Source organism: Neovison vison, chromosome 6 (genome assembly GCF_020171115.1).
Source record: "Neovison vison isolate M4711 chromosome 6, ASM_NN_V1, whole genome shotgun sequence".
Taxonomy (NCBI): Eukaryota; Metazoa; Chordata; class Mammalia; order Carnivora; family Mustelidae; genus Neogale; species Neogale vison.
In genome coordinates, this window is record NC_058096.1 from 157089137 (window position 1) to 157114828 (window position 25692).

The 25692-nt window shown below is 39.1% G+C and overlaps 1 protein-coding gene across 2 annotated transcripts in view; it reads right to left on the reverse strand.

The window, feature by feature from the left end:
* OXSR1 (oxidative stress responsive kinase 1) overlaps positions 1–25692 on the reverse strand; it is a 107700-nt gene that overhangs the window by 38390 nt on the left and 43618 nt on the right. For both annotated transcript variants that reach the window (XM_044252683.1, XM_044252684.1), the window contains one exon: positions 9836–9891. In XM_044252683.1, the coding sequence (XP_044108618.1) occupies positions 9836–9891 (56 nt within the window). The remainder of the gene's footprint in view (positions 1–9835; positions 9892–25692) is intronic.

Genomic DNA, 25692 nt, shown 5'->3' on the forward strand with positions numbered 1-25692 from the left:
CAGTCTTGGTAGGTTGTATGTTTCCAGAAATTTATCCATTTTTTCTAAACTGCCCAATTTGTTAGCATATGATTGCTCACAGTAGTCTCTTAGGATCCTTTCTATACTATCAGTTTAACTTCTATTTTTTCATTTCTCATTTTATTTACTTGAATATTCTTTTTCTTGGTGAATCAAAGCTAAAGGTTTGCTAATTTTGTTTTCCTCTCTAAGAACTAGTTCTAGTTTCAATGACCTCTTCTATTGTCATTATAGTCTCTATTTCATTTACTTCTGTTCTAATCTTTATTTCCTTCCTTCTGCTAACTGGGTTTTATTTGTTCTTTTTCTAGTTCCTTGAGGTATAAAGTTGTTCGGGATTTTATTTCTTGGAGTAGGCATTTATCACTACGAACTTCCCTTTTAGAACTGCTTTTGTTGGGGTCCCTGCGTGGCTCAGTTGGTTAAGTGCCTGCCTTCAGTCCAGGTCATGATTCCAGGGTCCTGAGATCAAGCCCCAGGTCAGGCTCCCTGCTTCTCCCTCTTCCCACTGGCTTATGCTTTCTCACTCTCTCTCTCACAATCAATAGATAAAATCTTTTAAAAAAAGAAAAGAAAGAAAGAAAAAGAACTGCTTTTATTTTCAGAACCAAGTGACTGGTGATTGAGGTGGGGGAGGGAAGAACTGCTTTCGCTGCATCCAACAAATGTGGTATGTTACCCTTCCACTTCATTTGTCATAAGGTATTTTCCAGTTTTTTCAATGACCCATTGGTTGTTCAGAAGCATGTTGTTTAATTCCCACATAATTGTAAATTTTCCCACTTTCTTCACATAAATTTCTAGCTTCTAAAAGGCATGTCTGGAAAAAATGCTTGCTCTGATTCCAGGCCTCTTAAGTTTTTTATTAAGACTTATTCTGTCATCTAACATACGATTTGTTTTGAAACTGTTCCATGTGTACTTGTGAAGAATGTGTATTTGCTGCTTTAGGATGGAATGTTTTGTAAATGTATATTAAGTCTATCACTGGCCTAATGTATCGTTTAAGGCTGATGTTTCCTTCTTGATTTTCTGTTTGGATGACCTATCCACTGATTAAAGTGGAGGTATTAAAGCCCCCTCCCCTACTTTTATTACCGTACTACTGTCTATTTCTCCCTTTAGGTCTATCAATAGTTACTTTATAAAATTAGATGCTTCCAATGTTGGGTGCATAAATATTCACAGGTGTTTTGTTCTTTTTTCAGATTGACTCCATTATCCTTTTGTAATGCCCCACTTTATCTCTTATTCTGATCTTGTTCTGAAGTCCATTTTGATGTATCTACTTCACTTGCAATTTTTGTCACTTGAGTCTTTTCTCCTTCTTTCCTTGTCCATCAAGCTAAAGGTTTGTCAATTTTGGTGATCTTTCCAAAGAATCACTTTTCTACTGCTTTTCTATTCTTTATTTCCTTTATCTCTTCTCTAAATTTTATTATTTTCTTCCTTCTGCTAGAGTTAGGTTTGGTTTCTTCCTTTTCTAATTCCTTAAGGTGTAAAGTAAGATTGTTGGTTTGCTATCTCATTTTTTTTTAAAAGATTTTATTTATTTATTTGATAGAGAGAGATCACAAGTAGGCAGAGAGGCAAGCAGAGAGAGAGAGAGAGGAGGAAGCAGGCTCCCTGCTGAGCAGAGAGCCAGATGCGGGACCCGATCCCAGGACCCTGAGATCATGACCTGAGCCGAAGGCAGCAGCTTAACCCACTGAGCCACCCAGGCGCCCTGCTATCTCATTTTTTAAATAAAGTGTCTTTAGCTATAAACTTGCCCGTTAGCAGTATGTTTGCTATGTCCCATTAGATCTGATATATTGATTTTGCTTTCATTCATCTCTAGGTATTTTTAAATTTTCCTTGTGAAGCTTTCCTTTTTTCATTGGTTGTTTGAGCGTGTGTTTAGTTTCTGTGAATTTGTGAAACTTTTAGTCTTTTGCCATTGATTCCTCACTCTCCACAGTGGTCAGAGAAAGTATTTTGTATAATATTTTTAAAAATCTATTGGGACTCAGGGCACCTGGGTGGCTCAGTGGGTTAAGCAGCCCAGTCTAGATTTCAGCTCAGGTCATGATCTCAGGTGCCTGGAACTGAGGCCCACGTCAGGCTCCATGCTCAGTGGGAAGGAGTCTGCTTAGGGATTCTCTTTTCCTCTCCCTGTGCCCATCCCCCAGCTCATGCATACTCTTTTGCTAAAATAAATCAATCTTAAAATAAAATAAAATATAACCTATTAGGACTTAATATGTGGTCTAACATGGTCTACCCCAGAAAATGCCCTGTGTGCACTTAAGAATGCACATCCTAATCCTGTTGAGCTCTGTACATCTGTTAGCTCTAGGTGGTGTTCTATAATGTATTAAGTTTTTCATTTTCTTATCTCCTGCCTATTGTATCCACTATTGTAAATGGAGTATTGAAATCTCCAGCTACTAATGTGGAGCTATTTCTCCTTTCAGTTCTGTCAGTATTTCCTTCATATATTTTATTGGCATGTTAGTATGTATACAAGTATTTATAATTATTTTATCTTTTTGCTATACTGAAACTTTTGTTTATAGTAAAGCCCTTATTTTTTTTGTTTGTTTTTTAGTTCTTATTTGTTCTGTAACCCTTTCTTGACTTAAAGTTTATTTTCTCTGATATGAGAAACATGGTTACTATTTGCATGGAGTATCTTTTTCCTTTCCTTTCCTTTTCAATGTATTTGTGTCTGGGATCTAATATGAGTCCCTTACAGACAGCATATAGTTGGATTAAATATTTTTACCTTTTCTGCCAATCTCTGTCTTTTGATTGGAGAGTTAATCCACTTACATTTGAAGCAACAACTGATAAAGGACTGACTTCTGTCACTGTCCTATTTGTTTTCCATACGTCTTATGGCTTTTTTGTCCCTCAATTCCTGCATTGCTTTTCTGTTTCTGTTCAGTTGACTTTTTGTTGTGAAATGCTTAATTTTTTTCTCATTTCCTTTTGTTTATATTCTGTAGCTATTTTGTTTTTGGTACCATAGAGATTCCATTTAACTTTCTAAAGTTAAAACACTCTAATCTGAATATATACCAGCTTAGGGGCGCCTGGCTGGCTCAGTCAGTAGAGCACACAACTCTTGATCCTGGGGTTGTGAGTTCAAGCCTCATGTTGGGCATAAAGATTACTTAATTAAAAAAGAAAAAAACTTTTTTTTAAAAGATCTTGAATTTATACCAGCCTAACTTCAATAACACAAAAATCTCTTCTTTACAGCACTATTCCCACCTCTGTTGGTTACTGTCACAAAATTACATCGTAACATACTTTGTGCTCAAAAACATGAACTGATAATTCTTTCTTTTAAAAAGTTTATTTATTTTTAAGATTTTACTTATTATTTGACAGAGAAAGACACAGCAGGAGAGGGAACACAAGCAGGGGGAGTGGAAGAGGGAGAAGCAGGATTCCTGCTGAGCAGGAAGCCCGATGCGGGGCTCCATCTGAGTTCCCTGGAATAATGACCCAAGCCAAATGCAGACACCCAATGACTGAACCACCCAGGCGCCCCAATAATTCTTTTAAACACACTGGTCTCTTAAGCAGAACACATGTTTTGGATTCACAAACCAGTTATCAGTAATATTAACTTTTGGACCACTGGTTTTAGTAATGTATCATGTAGGAAAAAAAGTGAAGTCACAAACCACTGTTATGATAATACTAACTTTTATACTTGCCCATGTATTTACCTTTATGAGATCTTCACTTCTTCACACTGCATCGAGTTACTGTCTAGTGTCCTTTCATTCCACCTTGTGGGATTCCTGAGAGCATTTCTTGTAGACAGATCTATCAGAAACAAATTTCTTCAGCTTTCGTTTATCTGGCAATGTCTTAATTTATCCCTTATTTTGAAGGACAGTTTTACCAGATACAGATCTTGATTGGCAAATTTTTTCTTTTATCACTTTGAATATATTGGCCTCCTGCCTTCTGGCCTCCAAAGTTTCTGGTAAGACATCTGCTGACAGCCATATTGAGGATACCTCGTAGATGGTGAGTCACTTCTACCTTCCTGCTTTCAAGATTCTTTCTCTTTGGCTTTTATAAGTTTGATTATAATGTATCTTTGTGTAGGTTTCTTAAGAGTTCATCTCACTTGGAGATCACTGAGCTTCATGGATGTTTATATTCATGTTTTCCATCAAGTTTACAGCCATTATTTATTCAAATATTTTCTCTGCCCATTTCTCTCTTCTCCTGGAACTTCCAACATGTGTGTTGGTCTGCTTGATGGTGTCAAACAGATCCCTTGAGCTCTGTTCACTTGTCTTCAATCTTTGTCCTTCCTGTTCCTTAGACATGATAATGTCCATTTTCCCATCTTCAAATTCATCAATTCTTTTTTCAGCCAGTTCAAATCTGCATTTGCATTTGAATCCTTCTAGTGGGTTTTTCATTTCATAATACAAGCTACCATACTTTATAGCTCCAGAATTTCTTTTTTGTTTTTTAGTCCTTTCTCCTTATTGGTAGCTCCTATCCACACATTGTTTTCTTGAATTTATTCACATCTTCTTTAGTTTTCTTTGTCTAATAGATTTGCTGTCAGGACCTTTTCAGTGACAGTTTCTATTATTTATTTCCTTTGAATGGGTTATACTTTACTGTTCATTGAATGCCTTTTGATTTCTTTTGTTGAAAACTGGACATTGGAGTCTAATGATGTAGTTATTCTGGAAATCAGATTATCTCCCTTTCTCAGGGTTTGATGCTTAAGTTTTGTTGTTTTATTTTAGTTGTTATAGACTATCTTTGTGTCAAGCATAAACCCGAAGTATAAACAAGCTCTTCTCAGGACTTTTCTGCACCTTTTCCTGGCATGTACAGTCATTTTCCAATTTTCCCCACCAATGTAGTTATTTTTTAATGTCTGGCTCTAAAAGTGGGAAGAAGAGAAAAACGAAGGGGGGAAAAAAAAAAGGTGCTGCTTCTTTAAGTCCCTGAAAGTCATTTGGGGAGGGGGTGTGCCACAACAACGGCTGTCTGCCTCTTTATCTGCACCAATGTGATCAGAAGCAGCAATCAGTGATCAGAGCACAGATCCATGGTATTTCGAAGACAGGGTCCATTTTGTCCACTGAGGGTGCCACAGAGTGTGTGCAAGCTGCTCCAAAAACAGGTGTATAGCTGCTTGCCTGCCAGCAGGCTGATGGCTAGGGGATACACAGCTCTGAAATTGACTGAAATTTACTACAATTTACCTTCCAAATCTTCCCCTAGAACTTACAAACCTTTGAAGGAACTGCAGAATTATAAAAGTTACATCAGACACATTCTGCTGGTCTAGATGTGGAGAGATTCCTGGTGTTTCCTACTTCACCAGAATCCCCTCTTCTTTAGTTTATGTGTTTTGTTTTGTTTTGTTTTTACTGGATTTTACCTTTTTAAACAATAAGCATAATTGTGCTTGGTTCTAAACCTATGTAAATAAAATCATATGCTATATATTCTATTTCAACTGTTTTCTTTCACCTTATCTTTGTATAACTTATTAATGCTTTTGAATGTAGCTGTAGTTCTATCTACATTTATCACTGTATATATTCCAATGCATAGATTAACCATAATTTATTTATATTTGTTCATTCTACTATTGAAGGGTTTTAGGACTATTTCACAATTTCAATGTTTATGAGCACTGTGACACACATAACCACGTATGTATGGCATTCTAGGCCATACACCTAGAAGCCAAAGTTTGAGGATATGCACACTTCAACTTAATATAGTGTTTGTCCTCATTTATTCTCTCACCATTGGAACAGGAGATTTTTTTTCCTTGCTTTACAATGACACTAACAACTGCAGCGTCAGATGTTTAGGCCAGGTCAGCCAGTGTAACTTGGTATCCTAATGTTATTTCACAGGAATTTTTTTCATTATCATTGTATTTGCTATGGTGACCTGTGATTACTGACTTCTGATGTTACTACTGTAATTGTTTTGGGGGCACCACAAACCAGGTCCTTATAAGATAGAGAACTTAATATATGTTGTGTTTTGAATGCTCCACTGACCAGCCATTCCCCCGTCTTTCTCCCTCTCCTCAGGCCTCCCCATTCCCTAAGACACAACGATAGTTAAATTAGGACAATTAAAGACCCTTACAAGAGCCTCTAAGTGTTCATGTGAAAGGGAAAGGCACACAGTCTCTCTCTTTAAATCAAAAGCTGGAAATGATTAAGCTCAGTAAGAAAGGCCCACTGAAAGCCAAAAAAGGTAAAAAGCTACGTCTCTCATACCAGTTAGGAAAGTTGTGAATGCAAAGAAAAAGTTCTCGGAGGAAATTAAAAGTGCTACTACTCCAGTGAACACACAAATAAGAAAAGCGAAACAGCCTTATGGCTGATGTGAAGAAAGTCTTAGTGGTCTTTTTAGAAGATCAAACCAACCCCATCATTTCCTTGCCAAACCCTAATCCAGAGCAAGACCCTAACTTTCTTCAATTTTAAGAAGGCTGAGAGAGGGGAGGAAGCTGCAGAAGAAAAGCTCAAAGCTAGCAGAGGCTGGTTCATGAGGTTTAAGGAAAGAAGCCATCTCTAATATAAAAGTGCATGGTGGAGCAGCAAGTACTAATTATCCAGAAGATCTAGCTAGGTTAATTCATGAAGGCAGCTATACTAAACAACGTTTATTTTCAATGTAGACAAAACAGCCTTCTACTGGAAGAAGATGCCATCTTGGACTTAATTAGCTAGAGAGGTCAATACCTAGCTTCAAAGCTTCAAAGGACAAGCTGACTCCCTTGCTGGGGGGCTAATGCAGCTGGTGACTTTTAAGTTGAAACCAATATTCATTTCATTTACTAGTCCACAAATACTAGGGCCCTTAAGAATGAAGCTCAATCTACTCTTCCTGTGCTCTGTAAATGGAAGAATAAAACCTGGAGACAGCACATCTGTTTACAACAAGGTTTACTAAATGTTTTAAGCCCACTGTTGAGACCTATTGCTCAGAAAAAAGGTTCCTTTCAAAATATTACTGCTCACTGGGGCACCTGGGTGGCTCAGCTGGTTAAGCATTCGACTGACTCTCAGTTTTGATTCAGGTTTTATCTCAGGGTTAATGAGATCAAGACCCATGTTGGGCTCTGCATTCAGCGCAAAGTCTGCTTGAGATTCTCTCCCTCTCCTCTGTTCACACACACATGCTCTCTAATATAAGTAAAATCTTAATACATACACTACTGCTCACTGACAATGCACCTGGTCAGCCAAGAGCTCCAACGGAGTCGTACAATGAGATTAATATTGTTTCATGCCTGCTAACACAACAACCATTCTGCAGCCCATGAATCAAGGAATAATTTTGACTTTCAAGTCTTATTCTTTAACAAACACATTCTACTAAGCTAGTGATTCCTCTCCTGGATCTGGGCAAAGTAAACTGAAAACCTAGAAAGAATTCACTCTTCTAGATGCCATTAAGAATATTCATGATTCATGGGAAAAAGTAAAAATAACAACATTAACAGGAATTTGGTAAGAAGCTGGTTCCAACCCTCATGGACAACTTGGAGGGGTTCAGACTTTCGTGGAGAACACATATGCAGATGTGGTGGAAACAGCAAGAGAACTAGAATTAGAAGTGGAGCCTGCATATGGGACTGCACTGCTGCAATCTCACGATAAAACTTGAATGAATGAGGAGTTGCTTCTTACAGATAAGCAAAGAAAGTGGTTTCTCAAGATAGAATCTATTCCTGGTAAAGATGCTGTGAAGACTGTTGAAATGACAACAAAGATTTTGGATATTACATAAACTCAGTTGATAAGGCAAGGTTTCAGAGGACTGACTCCAATTTTGAAAGGAGTTCTGTGGGTAAAACAGCACTGCATGCTTACACAGAAATCATTCATGAAAAGAAGAGTCAACTGATGTAGCAAATGTCATTGTCTTCTTGTAAGAATCTGCCACAACTACCCCAGCCTTCAGCAGCTCTCACCTTAATCAGTCAGCAGTCATTAACACAGAGAAGACCCTCTGCCAGCAAAAAGATTATGACTCACTGAAAGCTCAAAGGATGGTTAGCATGTTTAGCAATAAAGTATTTTTAATTAAAGTATGCATTTTTTAAAATACTGTATTGCACATTTAGCAGGCTATAGAATAGTGTTAACATAATTTTTATTTTTTTAAAAGATTTTATTTATTTACCTGACAGACATTATAGGCATGTCTGTAATATAGGCATTTAACTGATTACTAGTGATGTTAAACACCTTTTATTACATTTATGTTTTGCTGTCTTCATTTGGGAAGTTTTCTGCCCATTTTTTTTTTTTTTAAGATTTTATTTATTTATTTGAGAGAGGAAAAGAGAGAATACCCAAGACGGGGGTAGGATCAGAGGGAGACGCACACTCCTTACTGAGCAGGGAGCCTGATGCAGGACTTGATCCTCAGACTCCAGGATAATGATCTGAGCCGAAGGCAGTCACTTAACCAACTGAGTCACCCCGGTGCCCATCTTCTGCCCATTTTTACTCTGATTTTTCTTTCTTTCTTTTTAAAAAGATTTTATTTAGGGCGCCTGGGTGGCTCAGTGGGTTAGGCCGCTGCCTTCGGCTCAGGTCATGATCTCAGGGTCCTGGGATCGAGTCCCGCATCGGGCTCTCTGCTCGGCGGGGAGCCTGCTTCCTCATCTCTCTCTCCCTCTCTGCCTACTTGTGATCTCTCTCTGTCAAATAAATAAATAAAATCTTTAAAAAAAAAAAAAAGATTTCATTTATTTACTTGACAGAGAGAGAGCGCACACAAGTAGGGGGAGTGGCAGGCAGAAGGAGAAGCAGGCACCCCAAGCAGGGGAAGCCGGATGCCAGACACTATCCCAGGACCCCAGGACCTGAACCAAAAGCAGTTGCTTGCTCACCCAAGTGAGCCACCCAGGTACCCTTATCTGATTTTTCTTAATGGTTCCTTATGTATTCTAAATTTGAGCCCGATATCAGTTATTTCATGCTGCAAATATCCTCTCTACTACTATGTGGTTTGCCTTTCTGCTTATTAATGGTGATAAACCATTTGTTACTCTTTCAATAAATAGAAGCTATGAATTTTAAAGGAGTCAAATTTGTCAATATTTTCTTTTATGCTGAAGCATTATGTGGCTTTGTTAAAGTATTTCCTTAGGTTGGGACATGAAGATGTGCACCTAAATTATCCTCTAAAGCTAAAGAAACAATTTAGGGTCTGGGTGATTATTTTCCTTCTGCCAAACACCTGACCATCCCAGTGGTGTGGGACCAAGCTGAGGCCTCAGATGAGTGGCTTGCTCAACAATCCTGTGGTACAACCACTCTGGAGTCTCAGCCTGCAGGAGGCGCATTTCACCAGCATGGCCGCCTCTGGTAGGCCCAGAACGCCAACTCTTACCTCTTCAGCTCTGAGTCTGCCAACAGTGCACCCAATTGCCCCAGGACAGAGGCAGCTCAGTATCACTCCTCCACAGAGTATTCCTTCATACACATTGTGGGGATTCCTGACTACCTCTCCTTCAAAGGAAAGCACAGAATGCTATGAGAACCCACAGATGACGACTTCACGGGGGTGAGGAGTGATAACTGGAAGGTAATGATTAATGGACAGAAAAATGTCTGAGATAAAAAATGAAGGATGAATAGTGGAGAGTATCTTGAGAGTCAGCAGGGATGTGCTAATACAGGCTGCTTGACTAGAGACAGTCCAGGGACTAGAAGAGAAAACTAGTCCTGAAAACACAAAACATCGGTAAGGTGGTTCTACTGATCATTAAATAAAAAGAAATACTAATCATTACCTGCAATCTGTACTGAGCCATCTTCTCCAAGAAGAATATTTCCAGCTTTCACATCTCTTGAAGAAAAAGAAAGTTACGTATTAAAGACACTTATTCTCTGGATCACATAATTTAAGCAATTGTTTACTGTATTCATACAACACTGGCAATATCTAAATACTCTATTTTACATTAAAGAGTATTAAGGTCAACAGTAAAAATTTTTAAAATTTTAGTCACTTGTACTAGAATCTAAATATTATAAACAGAAAGCTACAATAAGAGATAGCTTTTTACTGTAAAATCCAGAAAACCCAAGATGATTAAATACCTGACTGGGGTAACAGCGGCCAAAGAATGTGTCCCTCACCTACCATCACCTAATTCTACTTTTTGAAAAATACTGGGTTTTTTTCCACACCCTAACACATGATCAAAATTTTAAATGGTCAGTATGTGGTTAAAAACAGGACTATTCTATGCCTTAGGCATAAAGATAGATAAAAATTATGTAAACATTTTTATATTTTTATTGGTAACTATTTATAATTCGAATAGGACATGCACACATTCTTCTTATAAAAACCTAAGTATCACTGAAAAGGCCAAAGTCCCTTTGACCAGCATTCTCAAATCTAGTTATCTTCTTGAAGGTTTTCAACTATTACCAGTCTAGCCAACAGAATATGTTCCTGTGACATATCTGGGCTTTTCTTCCAACATAAATGATATGACAATATCCATTCAAATCTACAACTTGTGTTTCTCATGTTAACAATGTGTTTTAAGTATCTGGCAAAATTTAAAATCCCTAAATCGTATGAGTAGCAAAATCACTTCTTAATAACCCAGAGAAACCCCCATAATGTACAAAGAGGTCACTACAGCACTGTTCATAATCATAAACCAAAAATGGTAACAATCTAGAAGGCTAACAATAGCAGAAAGTTTGAGCTAATTTTGTTATAGCTATAAAAATGGAATAAGGTCAATCAACATGTTATGCCTTGAAATATTACCTAATACATTTTACTAAGTGAACAAATCAAATAAGAGGATAGCATATTTTGTAGGACAATAATGTAAAACACAAACATACACACACACACATTTTCCATATACACTAAATGATGCAATAAATGGTTCCTTCTGTGGAATGGAATGGAATTGGAGTCAAGGCAAACAGTGTTTGAATATGTTATGGAAATGCAATCATGTATTTATTTTGTAATTAAAAATAAGTATATAATTAAATAAGCTCCCTTTGAAGCTAGACTTCTAGCTCATGGAAGAAAGCCTTGTCATGAAAAGGAACGAGTGAAAAGCGTACACTTCATCCTTTTCCCTGTCCAGGCCTTCTCCTGGATGAACCATTCCTTGGGGGAAAAAAACAACAATGGTTCCACAACTGTGTGTAGTAGCTTCACCAAACCACAGTATCCCATACTTTCCCTGAATGCACACTGAAGCATAAGGAAATCATGCTACTGAGTATTCTTCACTGCTTATGAAGGTAAGCAATCAACAGTACATCTCCCAGAGGCTGCCTCAGGGTGGAGGCAGCTTAAGTCTGCTCTACAAACAAAGTCTCTGACTCCAGGTACCACGAACAGAAGAAAACTGAGGACCTTCCCTTCCTTGAAGACAAAAACCATCCAAATGAGTCAACCATGAACCTTCGACTGCCTTTTGAGCTCATCTGGAATGACATCTAAAACTCAGAATGTCTAGTTTAGTCACTTCCTCGTTTGTGTTTCTGCAGCACAGTGTTAGCAGAGACTACAAAAATATGATTATATTCTTGGGATTATCTCTTTCACCATGAGCTAAGATCTGGACCTGAACCTTAAGAGATTTCTGTATCACCCGCACTTACTCAGCATTATGATTAGTACACAGGAGGCATCTCTGAGATATTCATCAAATAGATTTAAATAACTAAACAATCTCCCTCAAATCCTCTTCCAGAAATAAGTGGAGTATTAAATTAATAAATGAATAAATAAATAAATCCAACTAAATACCAAAATAAAACTTGGCTATTCCCTCCCCACCATCCCAAACCCCAACTCCTACCTGCTTTGTTCCAAATGATAAGGTTATAAACTAATCAACTGCAGTCAAACAAGACAACCTAAGTACCCAACAACAGAAGACCGGTTAAACTGTGGTATAGCTATATAATGAAATACTATGAATAATAATGAACATATGAAATAATATGGAAAAATCACCAAATATACTTAAGTGAAATAATACTATGTATGTATGTTGCCAATTTTTTTTTTTTAGCAGAAGAAAGAGGGATATACATATATTGTGTTTATATTGGCATAAAATCTCTCTCAAAGGAGTCATAAGACCTTAAACCAGGGTATTGGAGGTTCAGGAAAGGAAGACGACTTTCTAAAGAATACATTATTTTTTAGAACAGTTTTAGATTTATACAGAAAATGAGAAGATACTGCAGAGGAGTTCTCTACACCTTATAGTTTCTGCCATTATTAACACCTTACATTTGTATGATACTTTTGCCACATTTAATGAGACCAGTATAAATGCATTATTATTCAAGTCTGCAATTTACTCAGATTTCTAAAAAGTTTTTACCTGATGTCTTTTTTCTGTCCCAGGATTCCATTCAGAATTCAACATTAAATTTAATTATTGTCTCCTTAGGTTCCCCTTGTCTGTGATAATTTGACTTTCCTTGTTTTTGACAACCTTGGTAGTTCTGAGGAGTAATGGTCAAATATTTTATAGGCTGCCCCTCTAATGGAATTTTTCTCATGATTACACCAGTGTTATGAATTTTTGGAAGGAAAACCACAGAAGTAAAGTGCCATTTTCATCACATCATATCAAGAGTACACAGAATCAACATGATTTAGCACAGCTGATACTGACAGGACCTCATATACCATTTTTTAAAAGATTTTATTTATTTGACAAGAGAAAGAGATAGTGAGAAAGGGAACACAAGCAGGGGGAGAGGGAGAGGGCAAAGCAGGCTTCCCACTGAGCAGGGAGCCTGAGTGGGGCTCAATCCCAGGACTCTAGGATCATGACCTGAGCCGAAGGTGGAAGCCTAATGACTGAGCCACCCAGGTGCCGTATCATATACCATTCTGTGCTTTTTCAATTTTTAAGCCACATATATGTATTACCTATCCAAATGTTTTATAAGTTTCTGTCTTTCGTAAATGAAGACATGGTAATCCATTTTCAATAGAGCATGCGCTTTGGGTGACTACTTATCAAATCTTCACATAACCAACTCCTGTTTCCCATTTGAAACCAAAGTGCAGGGACTCCTGGGTGGCTCAGTTAGATAAGCGTCCAACTCTTGATTTTGGCTCAGGTCATGATCTCAGGGTCGTGAGACAGAGTATCACATTGGCATCCATGCTCAGCAGGGAATCTGCTTGAGATTCTTTCCCTCTGATCCTCCCCTGACTCACACTTGCATGCTCTCGATCTCTCTCTCTCTTAAATAAGTAAATCTTAAAGAAAAGAAAGAAACTGAAGTGCAGTATGTAGAACAGCTTCCAGGAATAAAAGCAAAGGAACATCATGAAGGTCAATGGCTCACTGGACGATCAAACACACCAGTCTGTCCTCCAACCCAACAGAATAGCTGACCTTTCAAGGAAAAGATTTGTAACTAAGTATCTGGAAATCAGAAGAGTCCTTAAGAACCTTTTTTCACTCTGCCACAAAGAGTATCAAGCAACCCAGCAGCCCCAATAGTTAAATCTACCATCCACTCTTAAATAAGATTCTTAAATAAGAACAGCCATTTCTCACATGTCTCTACTGCACCGAAGTTACAAATTCCTTGTAATTAAAAGGCCTATCATGGACATGCTTAATTTTTTCATTAGCACACAGCACAAGTTACTGCCCAGGACATTTTTATGACTCATCAATAGGCACAGTTTGTGGAAAACTTGAAAAAGGTCAAGACACAGCAATGAATCAAAATGAAAAGTTGGAAAATACACTGCATTGGGGCATCTTAAACCAACAAGCCATCATTTCTGTTAGAGCTGACCTCTTTAACAGGAAAAATATTGGAGTAGATACAGAGAGAAGAGCAGAAGTCTAATTCAGAGACATCAGCGGGGAACACAGTGAAGATGGAGAAAAAATATCTGACCTGGTCCACCAGGATAACACACAAATGGACCAGAAATAAAGATGGAAGAGTGGAGAAACCTACGAAACAGGTCCAGCTGTTGCCCTAGTAAGACCACCACCTCCCAAGCCTGCCGAAGCCTCTGTGGAACTCACAGCTTGGAGTGGTTGCTGCTGAAGTGTACGCAGGGGTTCTTGGCCTTGGCTACATTAGAATCACTTGGGGAGCCTTTAAAAGCCCCAATGTCAATATGTCATCTCAGACCAACTAAATGAATTTCTTGCAAAGGATCCAGGAATCAGTACTTACTGAAGTTTCCCAGGTGATTCCAATATGCAGCCAAGGATGAGAGTCTTTGATTTAAAATGTGAGTTTGAGAATCCATTCCAGCAACATGGCAAACAGTCATCACTACTGCCCAGAACTTTAGGGGAAAACCCACCATTCCCCTGCTACAAACAAAGAAATTAGGAAGAGAAATTGTCACACAGCCGGACATGAAATAAAAACAAGGAAATCCTCAAGTTTCAGAAATCAAAGGGACACTTAAGAGCCAGAGCAGTAAGCCTTGGGAGAAAGGGGACAAATGGTTAGGAACCTCAGGTTTGTTTTTTTTTTTTTTTTAATATTTATTTATTTATTTGACAGAGAGAGAGATCACAAATAGGCAGAGAGGCAGGCAGAGAGAGAGAGAGGAGGAAGCAGGCTCCCCGCCAAGTAGAGAGCCTGATGCGGGGCTCGATCCCAGGACCCTGAGATCATGACCTGAGCCGAAGGCAGCGGCTTAACCCACTGAGCCACCCAGGCGCCCCGGAACCTAAGGTTTTAAAACCCACCCCTAAACAGAAAACATGGCATTCGACTAGTTTAAGGTTGAAAGTAGACTTGAGACCCCTTCATAAAATTGGGACCCTAGAAGAAAAATGAGCCACAGTGAAAGATATGCTTAGCAAAAGTAAGCTAGTATAGCCATACTGAAGTAAGATATAATTGTCTTTAACACAAAAGCATTTCTAGGGATGAAAAGGGCCATTACATAATTTTAAAAATGGGAATAATTCACCAGAAAGATAAGAATCCTGAAGGGGTTGTTGAACTGTAGGGCTCCTTCTCATAACCTCTGGCTTCCACTGTTCTAATAGGAAGTCAATTCTCAATCATATTGCTATTGTCTTAGCTTGTTCTATTCAGGATGCTATAACAAATATATCACAGACTAGGTGGCTTAAACAACCAACGTTTATTTGTTGCAGTTCTGGGGGTTGGGAAGTCCAAGATCAAGGGAGTGGCAGATTTGGTGTCTGGTGAGGATCCACTTTCCGGTTCATAGGCATAGGAGAGCTGACAACATGGACTCCGTATTTGTTCTCCCAATTCTCTCCATCAGAGCCATGTGTTCCAGGCCCCGCAGAGATTAATGCATGCCCTGATCAGATGTGGAAAGGCTCATTCTGATCTTCCCTAAAGTGACGCACACAGAAGGCATCACTTTAGATAACTACTGTTTGATATCACTCCCATGCCCCTCACACTATAAAAACTGTGGGTTAAGATCTGGACTAGACAGAGAATAGGGCAGAAAATAGTTGCACAGCTGCCTGGACTGTCAGTCCATGCACTGCCCCATCAGTAAGTTACTCCAAATAAACAGTGGAAACAGCTAGAGCGGTCCCTGTTTTTTGGTCTCCAAGTGCCTTCTCCATGTGAAGGATACATTACTGACCCTCCTCCACCTTCTAACAAAAGACAGCCATCTTTTCACTATGTCTTCACGTGGCAGAAGGAGCAAGGGAGATCTCGGGTATCTTTTTTTTTTTTTTTCCTGGGGTCTCTTTTACAAGGACAATCCCATTCATGAGGGCGCACCACCCTTATGACTTAATCACATTCCAAAGGCCCCTACCTCTGAATACCAGCACAATGCTCACTCGAGTTCAACATATGAATTCTGAGGAGACACAAACATTCTGTCTTTGTACTTCTCCTACATGATGCGTTGTTTTCCAAATCTTACTGCTTTCCAGATACTCTGTGTGTTTAGGTTTCAACAGTGTAACTATAGTGTGTCTATTCATAGATTGTCTTTGTATTTGTCCTCATCGTGGTTCATGATTTGGAAGTTTTCCACCATTATTTCTTTCAGTATTTTTTCTGGCTTTTATTCATTCAGCTAAAGAAGGGCTGATATATATTCAAAGTAGATGTTACGGTCATACAAAACTGAGCAGAGACTGACTTTTTGCCTGAACTTGGTATGAATCTATTCTTAGCTTTCTAAAAAAGACAGTGACCTTAATGTATATTTCGGGTTAATTTCCTTTAACTACATAAAGTCTGTATATATAAAGTTTTAGGATAAAGAACGTACTTTTATTTATGTTCTGAAGTGAAGATTTTGACATTTAAAATAGGGATTGGATATAATCAATAAGACAACAATAGGATATTTAAATAAAATAACCCCAGTGACAGATCCAAATTCTACTGAGTAACTAAAAAATGTAATTGATATTAAACTCATGTATACCCAGATTCGTGGATTAGTTTCATCTTTCTTTCCTAGCAGGTTTTAGAAGCACACTGCCTAAATTCAGTTCCCAGCTATGTCATTAGGTGGGTGACTTTTGGCTAATTACTTACCTCTCTCTTTGCCTTGGTTTCCTCATCTGTAAAATGGGGAGGAGAGGGTATATACCTCATAAAATTACTATGAAGATTAAATGAGGTAACAAACAGGATGCACTTAGAATACCATATGGCACACACGTTTCAGTGAATGCTTGTTATCATCTACACCAGAAATCAACAAACATTTTCTTAAAGGGCCAAAGAGTAATTATTGTACGCTTTGTGGCCAGATGCTCTCTGCCACTGTTACTTTAATTTCATAGTGCTAAAGCAGCCATAGACAATCTGTAAATGAATGGGCATGACTGTTTTGCTGTTGCTTTCACAAAACAACAGTCATCAGACTTGATTTAACTGGTGCGTTTGTCGATCCCTGATGATCTATATATGGCTGTAAATTGGTTTTCTCTCATGTAATAGTCTAGGCATAAGTGACATCAGTTCAGTATGGTGACTCCACAGAATCAGGGACTCATGCTCCTTCTATTTGATCGTTCTACCATCTCTAAGTTCTTGTTACATAATCCAAGATGGCTTATTACCACCTCAACATTTCAATGGAAGGAAGCAAAGAGGAAATAGAGGTTATGTCACTTTCTATTAGCAGTGGTTCTCAGGACATTTGGCAATGTCTGGAGACATCTTTGGTTGTCACATTGGGTTGGGGCAGGGGAGGAGCTACTGGCATAATGGGTAGAAGCCAGGGATGTTGCTAAATATACCCTACAATGCACAGGACAGCCCCTGCAACAAAGCACTGTCCAGCTCAAATGTCAGTAGGGCTGGGGTTTGACAAAACCTGTTAAAGGAACAACTCTGAAGTAGTATATACATTTTTGTTTTCACCACAGTGGCTAGAAACTAATTTACATGGTGATATCTGATCCTCACAGGAGGCTATGAAATGTTGCCTTTCTTCTGAATGGTCACATGCATGGTAAAGATGTCATGTTTTTATAGTTGAAAAAGGAGAGGAGACAGGCTAGGGGCGAATTAGCAGCTTCTGGCACTTTTTTTTCTAGAAGATTGCTCGATGAACATGAAATCAGTAACTGAATTACATTAATTGCTAGTATCAAAGTATGTATCCATAGGGTTACCACTATCCAGAGGATGGGAATCCTGTTTTTCAGGGCACCTTTTCCTTATTTTTTTTTTTAAGATTTTATTTATCCATTTGAGAGAGAGAACATGAGAGGGGAGAACGTCAGAGGGAGAAGTAGACTCCCCGTGGAGCTGGGAGACTGGTGTGGGACTTGATCCTGGGACCCGAGGCAGTCACTTTACCAACTGAGCCACCCAGGCACCCCAACGCACCTTTTCCTCTGGACAATGCAGGAAATATGTTCCCAAATATTTGGTCATGTCCTTATCCAGTCATCTGTTAACACATTATTTTAACTAGATAAGATACGAATGGATATAATTTCAGGTGAAAAATCCTACTGTCTGAAGAATATGCCTTCAATGTTTCCAAGATTTCTAGTTTACCAATTATTCCTTGGAGTCAACTGTTCTGTTTCATAACCACAAGAAGAGTTCATTTTTCTGTTAAGATATAAGCTGGTTGGAAAATTCAGACAACTAGAAAGCATTATTTATGTTTTCCTAGAAAAAGATACTTTTATAAATGGGCTAATTTCACTGATGTAATTTCTTTAAAATGGTCCGATTCTCAGAAAAACCTAATTAAAGGTTTTTTTTTGGGGGGGTGATACCTTGCTTTTTTCCCCCCAACATATCCTGATTACTCTTTAAACCTCAGTTTTAGCACCTGATAGTTGTCTGATCCTTTTTTTTTTTTTTTTAAGATTTTACTTATTTATTTGTCAGAGAGAGAGAGAGAGAGCTCAAGCAAAGGGAGCAGGAGAGGCAAGAAGCCGAATGCTAGACTTGATCCCAGAACCCTGGGATCATGACCTTAGCCGAAGGCAGACACCTAACTGAACCATGCAGGGGTCCCAGCTGCCTGATCTTTAATCAGTTATTTTTCTGGGCCTTTGCTTATTTTTGGCGAAGGATTAGGGTTAAGTAGGTGATTTTTTTGAAAACTGACAAAACTGTAAGATATTTAAAGATTTACAGTGTGATAGTCTGACATATGTATACACTGGGAAAATATTCTTATCGAGTTAATTAACACATCCATCACCTCACATATTTACTTTTTGGTGAGAACATTTAAGTTCTACCCTTTAAGCAGAATTTACTCATCTTGTAACTGAAGTTTGTAACCTTTTATCACTGTCTCCCTATTTCCCTGACCATCCAGTAGCTGGCAATCACTTTTCTACTATCTGTTCCTATGAATTTGACTTTATTTTTTAACATTCTTCTTGTAAGTGATACCATGCAGTATTCGTCTTTCTCTGTCTGGCTTAATTCACTTAGCATAACGCATTCCAGGTTCATCTATGTTGTCATAAACTGCAAGCTTCCCTTTTTTTAAAAAAAAAAAAAAACGGCTCAATAATAATCCACATCTTTATCCATTCATCCACTGATGGATACTTAAGTCATTTTCATAGCTTGGCTCTGAGACAGTGAATTCACACTGCTTTTGGGTATAAACCCAGAAGTGGCATTGCTGGATCATATGGTAGTTCTATTTTTAATTTTTCTGCGGAACCTCCCTACTGTTTCCCACAATGGCTATACTAGTTAATGCTGCCACCATCAGTGCACCAAAGTTCTCTTTTCTCCACATCCTCACCCAGGATCTGTTATCTCTTTTTGGAAAACAGATATCCTAACAGATGTGAGATGGTATCTTATTGTCGTTCTGACTATATTTCCCCAAGATTAGTGATGTAGAGTACTTTTTCTTGTATATCGATTTTTGGGAAAATGTCCATTTGGAACCTTTGCTCATATCTCTTTAGGTTATTTATGGCTTTTCTGTCTCTAAGTTGTAGGAGTTCCATGTATATTTTTGGATATTAACCCCTTATCGGATAATGTGGTTTGCAAATATTTTCTCCCATTCCATGGGCTGCCTTTTCATTTTGTTGATGGTGTGCTTTGCTATGAAGCTTTTTAGTTTGGTGTGGTCCCAGTTTAATTTTTCTTTTGTTGCCTTTGCATTAGTGTCACATCTAAAACATCTGTATTTCGTGTATTTCTATTCTGATCTTTTTATTTATTTCTTTCTGCTAACTTTGGGCTTAATTTATTCTTTTCTTTTCTATTTCCTTAAAGGTAGATGATTTTTAAGATAAAAATCTTGCTTTGTCTTCTACCTTTTCTCTGCCTTGATTTTAACTAAGCATTTTACAAGATTCCATTTTCCTCCCCTCTCAGTATATCAATCCTTTTCTTCTTTTTTTTTAGCGGCTGCCCGAGAGTTTGCTATAAACATTTACACTAATCCGAAGTGTACGGCAGCACTATAGGAGCACTATACAACTTCTCTAAGTTTTCTTTTCATCTCACATATCCTGAACTGGGGACTAGCATCAATAGGCATAGATGACAAACAAAGGAAAAAAACCCTCAAAGCCTCCTCTCTGTAGCCAAAGGAGCAGCAAAGAGCCAACCTAGCACAGACTTAGCAAAGGAACCCATAGCTGGAGTTGCAAGCTGGCCCACTATGTCAGAACCAGAGGCTGGGTGGTTGGTTGGTTGGTTGGTTGGTTTTTAAAGATTTTATTTATTTATCTGAGAGACAGAGAGAGAGCTTAAGAGCACAAGTCGGGGAGAAGGAGAAGCAGGCTCCTCGCAGAGCTCGGAGCCCAACACGGAACTCAATCCCAGGATCCTGGAATTACAACCTGAGCAGAAGGCAGATGCTTAACCAACTCAGTCACCCAGGCATCCCTTGAACCAGAGGTTTAAATGAAGAACCAAATGGAAAACCCCATTCTCCACCCTATATCCACTGCAGCAGGTAGGCCCGTATTGTCCACACCAGCAGCACCAATAGTCCCACCAGCAACCCCAGCCTGCTACCCAGCTGCAGAGAACAATCCAGGCCCAACACTTTCTGGCCCTCCACACAGTGGCAAAGGACAACCCAGGCCCAGTGTCTCCCCACTCTCAACCCAGCAACAAAAGGTGGCTCAGGGGGCATCTGGGTGGCTCAGTGGATTGGGCCTCTGCCTTCGGCTCAGGTCATGATCTCAGTGTTCTGGGATCGAGCCCCATATCGGCCTCTCTGCTCGGTGGGGAGCCTGCTTCCCCCCTTCTCTCTGCCTGCCTCTCTGCCCACTTGTGATCTCTCTCTCTGTCAAATAAATAAAAAATTAAAAAAAAAAAAAAAGGTGGCTCAGGCATATGCCTTCGGTTGAAGGTTTAACAGGCAATACCATTAGAGAATGAATGGGAGCCCCACTGGCACAAGCGGCCTGGCCCATAGAGTATGCCCACAAAAGTGCTCACAGACCCACAGGTACAGTGTCTATCTCCTACCTTCCACCTAGCAGCACCAGACCCGGGGACACACACTTTTGGTCTCTATGATTGTATCAGCAGAAATTGAGTAGAACCCCCCCAGCAGCGCCAGGTGAACAAAACAAACCAGAACAGCACTGTAAGAGCTCTAAAACTCAAACTGTCACTGGAACTACAGCCCACCAAAATACACCAAGACTTATATTTACCCAAATAGGGAAAACACCCGCTAAATTATATATTTAAGTAAGATCAAGGGTCTCTGAATACATATCCAAAATATCCAGGATACAATTTTAAAAATCACTTATCATACCAAGAACCAGGAAGAACTTTAATAAAGACAACTGACATCAACACAGAGATCAATCAGATCTTGGAATTATCTGATAAGAATTTTAAAGCAGCCATCATAAAAATGCTTCAACATGCAGTTTGGGATTTTCAAAACATGAAAAACAGAAAATCTCAGCAAAGAAAAGCCATATAAAAGAATAAAATTATCTAAAAAATTACAATAACTGAAAAAACTCAATGGGTTCTAGCACAGAATGCAGAGGTCAGAATCAGAACCTGAGAACAAAGCAAGAAAATTTACTCAATCTGAACAGAGAAAAAAAATAGGATGACAAAAATTGAGCTGGGCCTCAGGGCTTAAGGTTCAATAACAAAACAGGTAACATTTGTATTAACAGAGTCCCAGAAAAAGAGGATTCCCTTCTCTTTTGAGGGGGGTTAATGGGTTAATGGATTGAAAAAACTGGCCAAAGATACAATAGCTGAAAACTCCCCAGACTCGGTGAAAGGCAAAATCCTATTAACTCAAGAAGTTTGGGAACCCAACCCAGAATAAAGCTAAAGAAATCCATAACCAAGACATCACAAACTTCAAAAACCAAAGACAAAAAAATCTTGAAAGACACCAGGGAAAAATAACATTATGTGAGAAGATCAACCCAAACTACAGACTTCTCATCTGAAACCCTGGAGGCCAGAATTAAGTAATACAGCATCTTTCAATTGCTGAGAGAAAAGCACTGTCAGCAGCAAATTCTTACATCCAGTGAGACTATCCTTAAGAATGACAAAAAGACGGGGGAGGAGTCAAGATGGCAGAGAAGTAGCAGGCTGAGACTACCTCAGCTAGCAGGAGATCAGCTAGAGAGCTTATCTAAAGATTGCAAACACCTGCAAATCCATCGGCAGATCGAAGAGAAGAAGAACAGCAATTCTAGAAACAGAAAAACAACCACTTTCTGAAAGGTAGGACTGGCGGAGAAGTGAATCCAAAGCGACGGGAAGATAGACCGCAGGGGGAGGGGCCGGCTCCCGGCAAGCGGCGGAGCAGCGGAGCACAAAATCAGGACTTTTAAAAGTCTGTTCCGCTGAGGGACATCGCTCCGGAGGCTAAACCGGGGCGAAGCCCACACGGGGTCGGCGTGACCTCAGGTCCCGTGGGGTCACAGAAGGATCGGGGGTGTCTGAGTGTCGCAGAGCTTGCGGATATTGGAACGGGAAAGCCGGCTGCAGAGACAGAGCCAACAGTAACTCGCAGCTCGGAGTTGCCTTGAACCCGTCGCAAGCTCGGTGAGCTCGGAGCGCGGCGGGAGGTTAGGCAGACGCGAGTTACTAGGAGCTGTTCGCTGAGGGCGCACAGGGGAGCGGGCCCCGAGGTCTCGGCTCCTCCGGGCCGGAGACCTGGAGGCCGCCATTTGTATTCCCCTCCTCCGGAACTCTACGGAAAGCGCTCAGGGAACAAAAGCTCCTGAAAGCAAAGCCAAGCAGATCACTCAGCCCGGCCCCTGGTAAGGGCGGTGCAATTCCGCCTGGGGCAAAGACACTTGAGAATCACTACAACAGGCCCCTCCCCCAGAAGATCAACAAGAAATCCAGGCAAGATCAAGTTCACCTACCAAGGAGTGCAGTTTCAATACCAAGGAGAGAGCAGCAGAATTCTAGAGGAGGAGAAAACAAACCACAGAACTCATGGCTTTCTGCCTGTGATTTTTTTAGTCTTGCAGTTAATTTAATTTTTTTCTTTTTCATTTTTTTTTTCACTTCTTCTGCTAAAAATTTTTATAACTTTTACCCTTTTCTTTTTTAACGTTTTTTAACTAGATTATCTAATATATAAATATTTTTTTCTTTTTTATACTTTTCTTCATTCATTTTCTTTTTTTTTTTAATTCTTTTTTTTTCTTTTTTTTCTTTCTTTCTTTTTGAACCTCTTTTTATCCCCAAATCAGAAGAGATCCTAATCTCTTCAATCTTTTTTTTTTCTTAATTCTATTTTAAATTCTTGATTGAATTTTTAATTCAATCTCTTTTTTTTAATTCTTTTTTTATTTTTTTTCTTTCTTTCTTTCTTTTTGAACCTCTTTTTATCCCCAAATCAGAAGAGATCCCAATCAGAAGAGATTGGAAGATCCCAATCAAAGGAGATCCCAATCAGAGGAGATCCCTCACCCAATCGTGAGGGAGGAGAAATCCCCCCTCACGATTTGGGATCTCTTCTGATTTGGTTAAAGCATATTTTCCTGGGATTGTTGCCACCCTTTTAGTATTTTACTTGCTCCTTCATATACTCTTAGCTGGACAAAATGACAAGGCGGAAAAATTCACAACAAAAAAAAGAACAAGAGGCAGTACCAAAGGCTAGGGACCTAATCAATACAGACATTGGTAATATGTCAGATCTAGAGTTCAAAATGACAGTTCTCAAGGTTATAGCCGGGCTTGAAAAAGGCATGGAAGATATTAGAGAAACCCTCTCCAGAGATATAAAAGCCCTTTCTGGAGAAATAAAAGAACTAAAATCCAACCAAGTTGAAATCAAAAAAGCTATTAATGAAGTTCAATCAAAAATGGAGGCACTCACTGCTAGGATAAATGAGGCAGAAGAAAGAATTAGCGATATAAAAGACCAAATGACAGAGAATAAAGAAGCTGAGCAAAAGAGGGACAAACAGCTACTGGACCATGAGGAGAGAATTCGAGAGATAAGTGACACCATAAGACGAAACAACATTTGAATAATTGGGATTCCAGAAGAAGAAGAAAGAGAGAGGGGAGCAGAAGGTATACTGGAGAGAATTATTGGGGAGAATTTCCCCAATATGGCAAAGGGAACGAGCATCAAAATTCAGGAGGTTCAGAGAACGCCCCTCAAAATCAATAAGAATGGGCCCACACCCCGTCACCTAATAGTAAAATTTACAAGCCTTAGTGACAAAGAGAAAATCCTGAAAGCAGCCCGGGAAAAGAAGTCTGTAACATACAATGGTAAAAGTATTAGATTGGCAGCTGACTTATCCACAGAGACCTGGCAGGCCAGAAAGAGCTGGCATGACATTTTCAGAGCACTAAACGAGAAAAACATGCAGCCAAGAATACTATATCCAGCTAGGCTATCATTGAAAATAGAAGGAGAGATTAAAAGCTTCCAGGACAAACAAAAACTGAAAGAATTTGCAAACACCAAACCAGCTCTACAGGAAATACTGAAAGGGGTCCTCTAAGCAAAGAGAGAGCCTACAAGTGGTAGATCAGAAAGGAACAGAGACAATATACAGTAACAGTCACCTTACAGGCAATACAATGGCACTAAAATCAAATCTCTCAATAGTTACCCTGAATGTTAATGGGCTAAATGCCCCAATCAAAAGACACAGGGTATCAGAATGGATAAAAAAACAAAACCCATCTATATGTTGCCTCCAAGAAACCCATTTTAAACCCGAAGACACCTCCAGACTTAAAGTGAGGGGGTGGAAAAGAATTTACCATGCTAATGGACATCAGAAAAAAGCAGGAGTGGCAATCCTTATATCAGATCACTTAGATTTTAAGCCAAAGACTATAATAAGAGATAAGGAAGGACACTATATCATACTCAAAGGGTCTGTCCAACAAGAAGATCTAACAATTTTAAATATCTATGCCCCCAATGTGGGAGCAGCCAACTATATAAACCAATTAATAACAAAATCAAAGAAACACATCAACAATAATACAATAATAGTAGGGGACTTTAACACTCCCCTCACTGAAATGGACAGATCATCCAAGCAAAAGATCAACAGGGAAATAAAGGCCTTAAATGATACACTGGATGAGATGGACATCACAGATATATTCAGAACATTTCATCCCAAAGCAACATAATACACATTCTTCTCTAGTGCACATGGAACATTCTCCAGAATAGATCACATCCTCGGTCCTAAATCAGGACTCAACCGGTATCAAAAGATTGGAATCATTCCCTGCATATTTTCAGACCACAATGCTCTGAAGCTAGAACTCAACCACAAGAGGAAGTCTGGAAAGAACACAAATACATGGAGACTAAACAGCATCCTTCTAAAGAATGAATGGGTCAACCGGGAAATTAAAGAAGAATTGAAAAAAATCATGGAAACAAATGATAATGAAAATACAACGGTTCAAAATCTGTGGGACACAACAAAGGCAGTCCTGAGAGGAAAATATATAGCGGTACAAGCTTTTCTCAAGAAACAAGAAAGGTCTCAGGTACACAACCTAACCCTACACCTAAAGGAGCTGGAGAAAGAACAAGAAAGAAACCCTAAGCCCAGCAGGAGAAGAGAAATCATAAAGATCAGAGCAGAAATCAATGAAATAGAAACCAAAAAAACAATAGAACAAATCAACCAAACTAGGAGCTGGTTCTTTGAAAGAATTAATAAAATTGATAAACCCT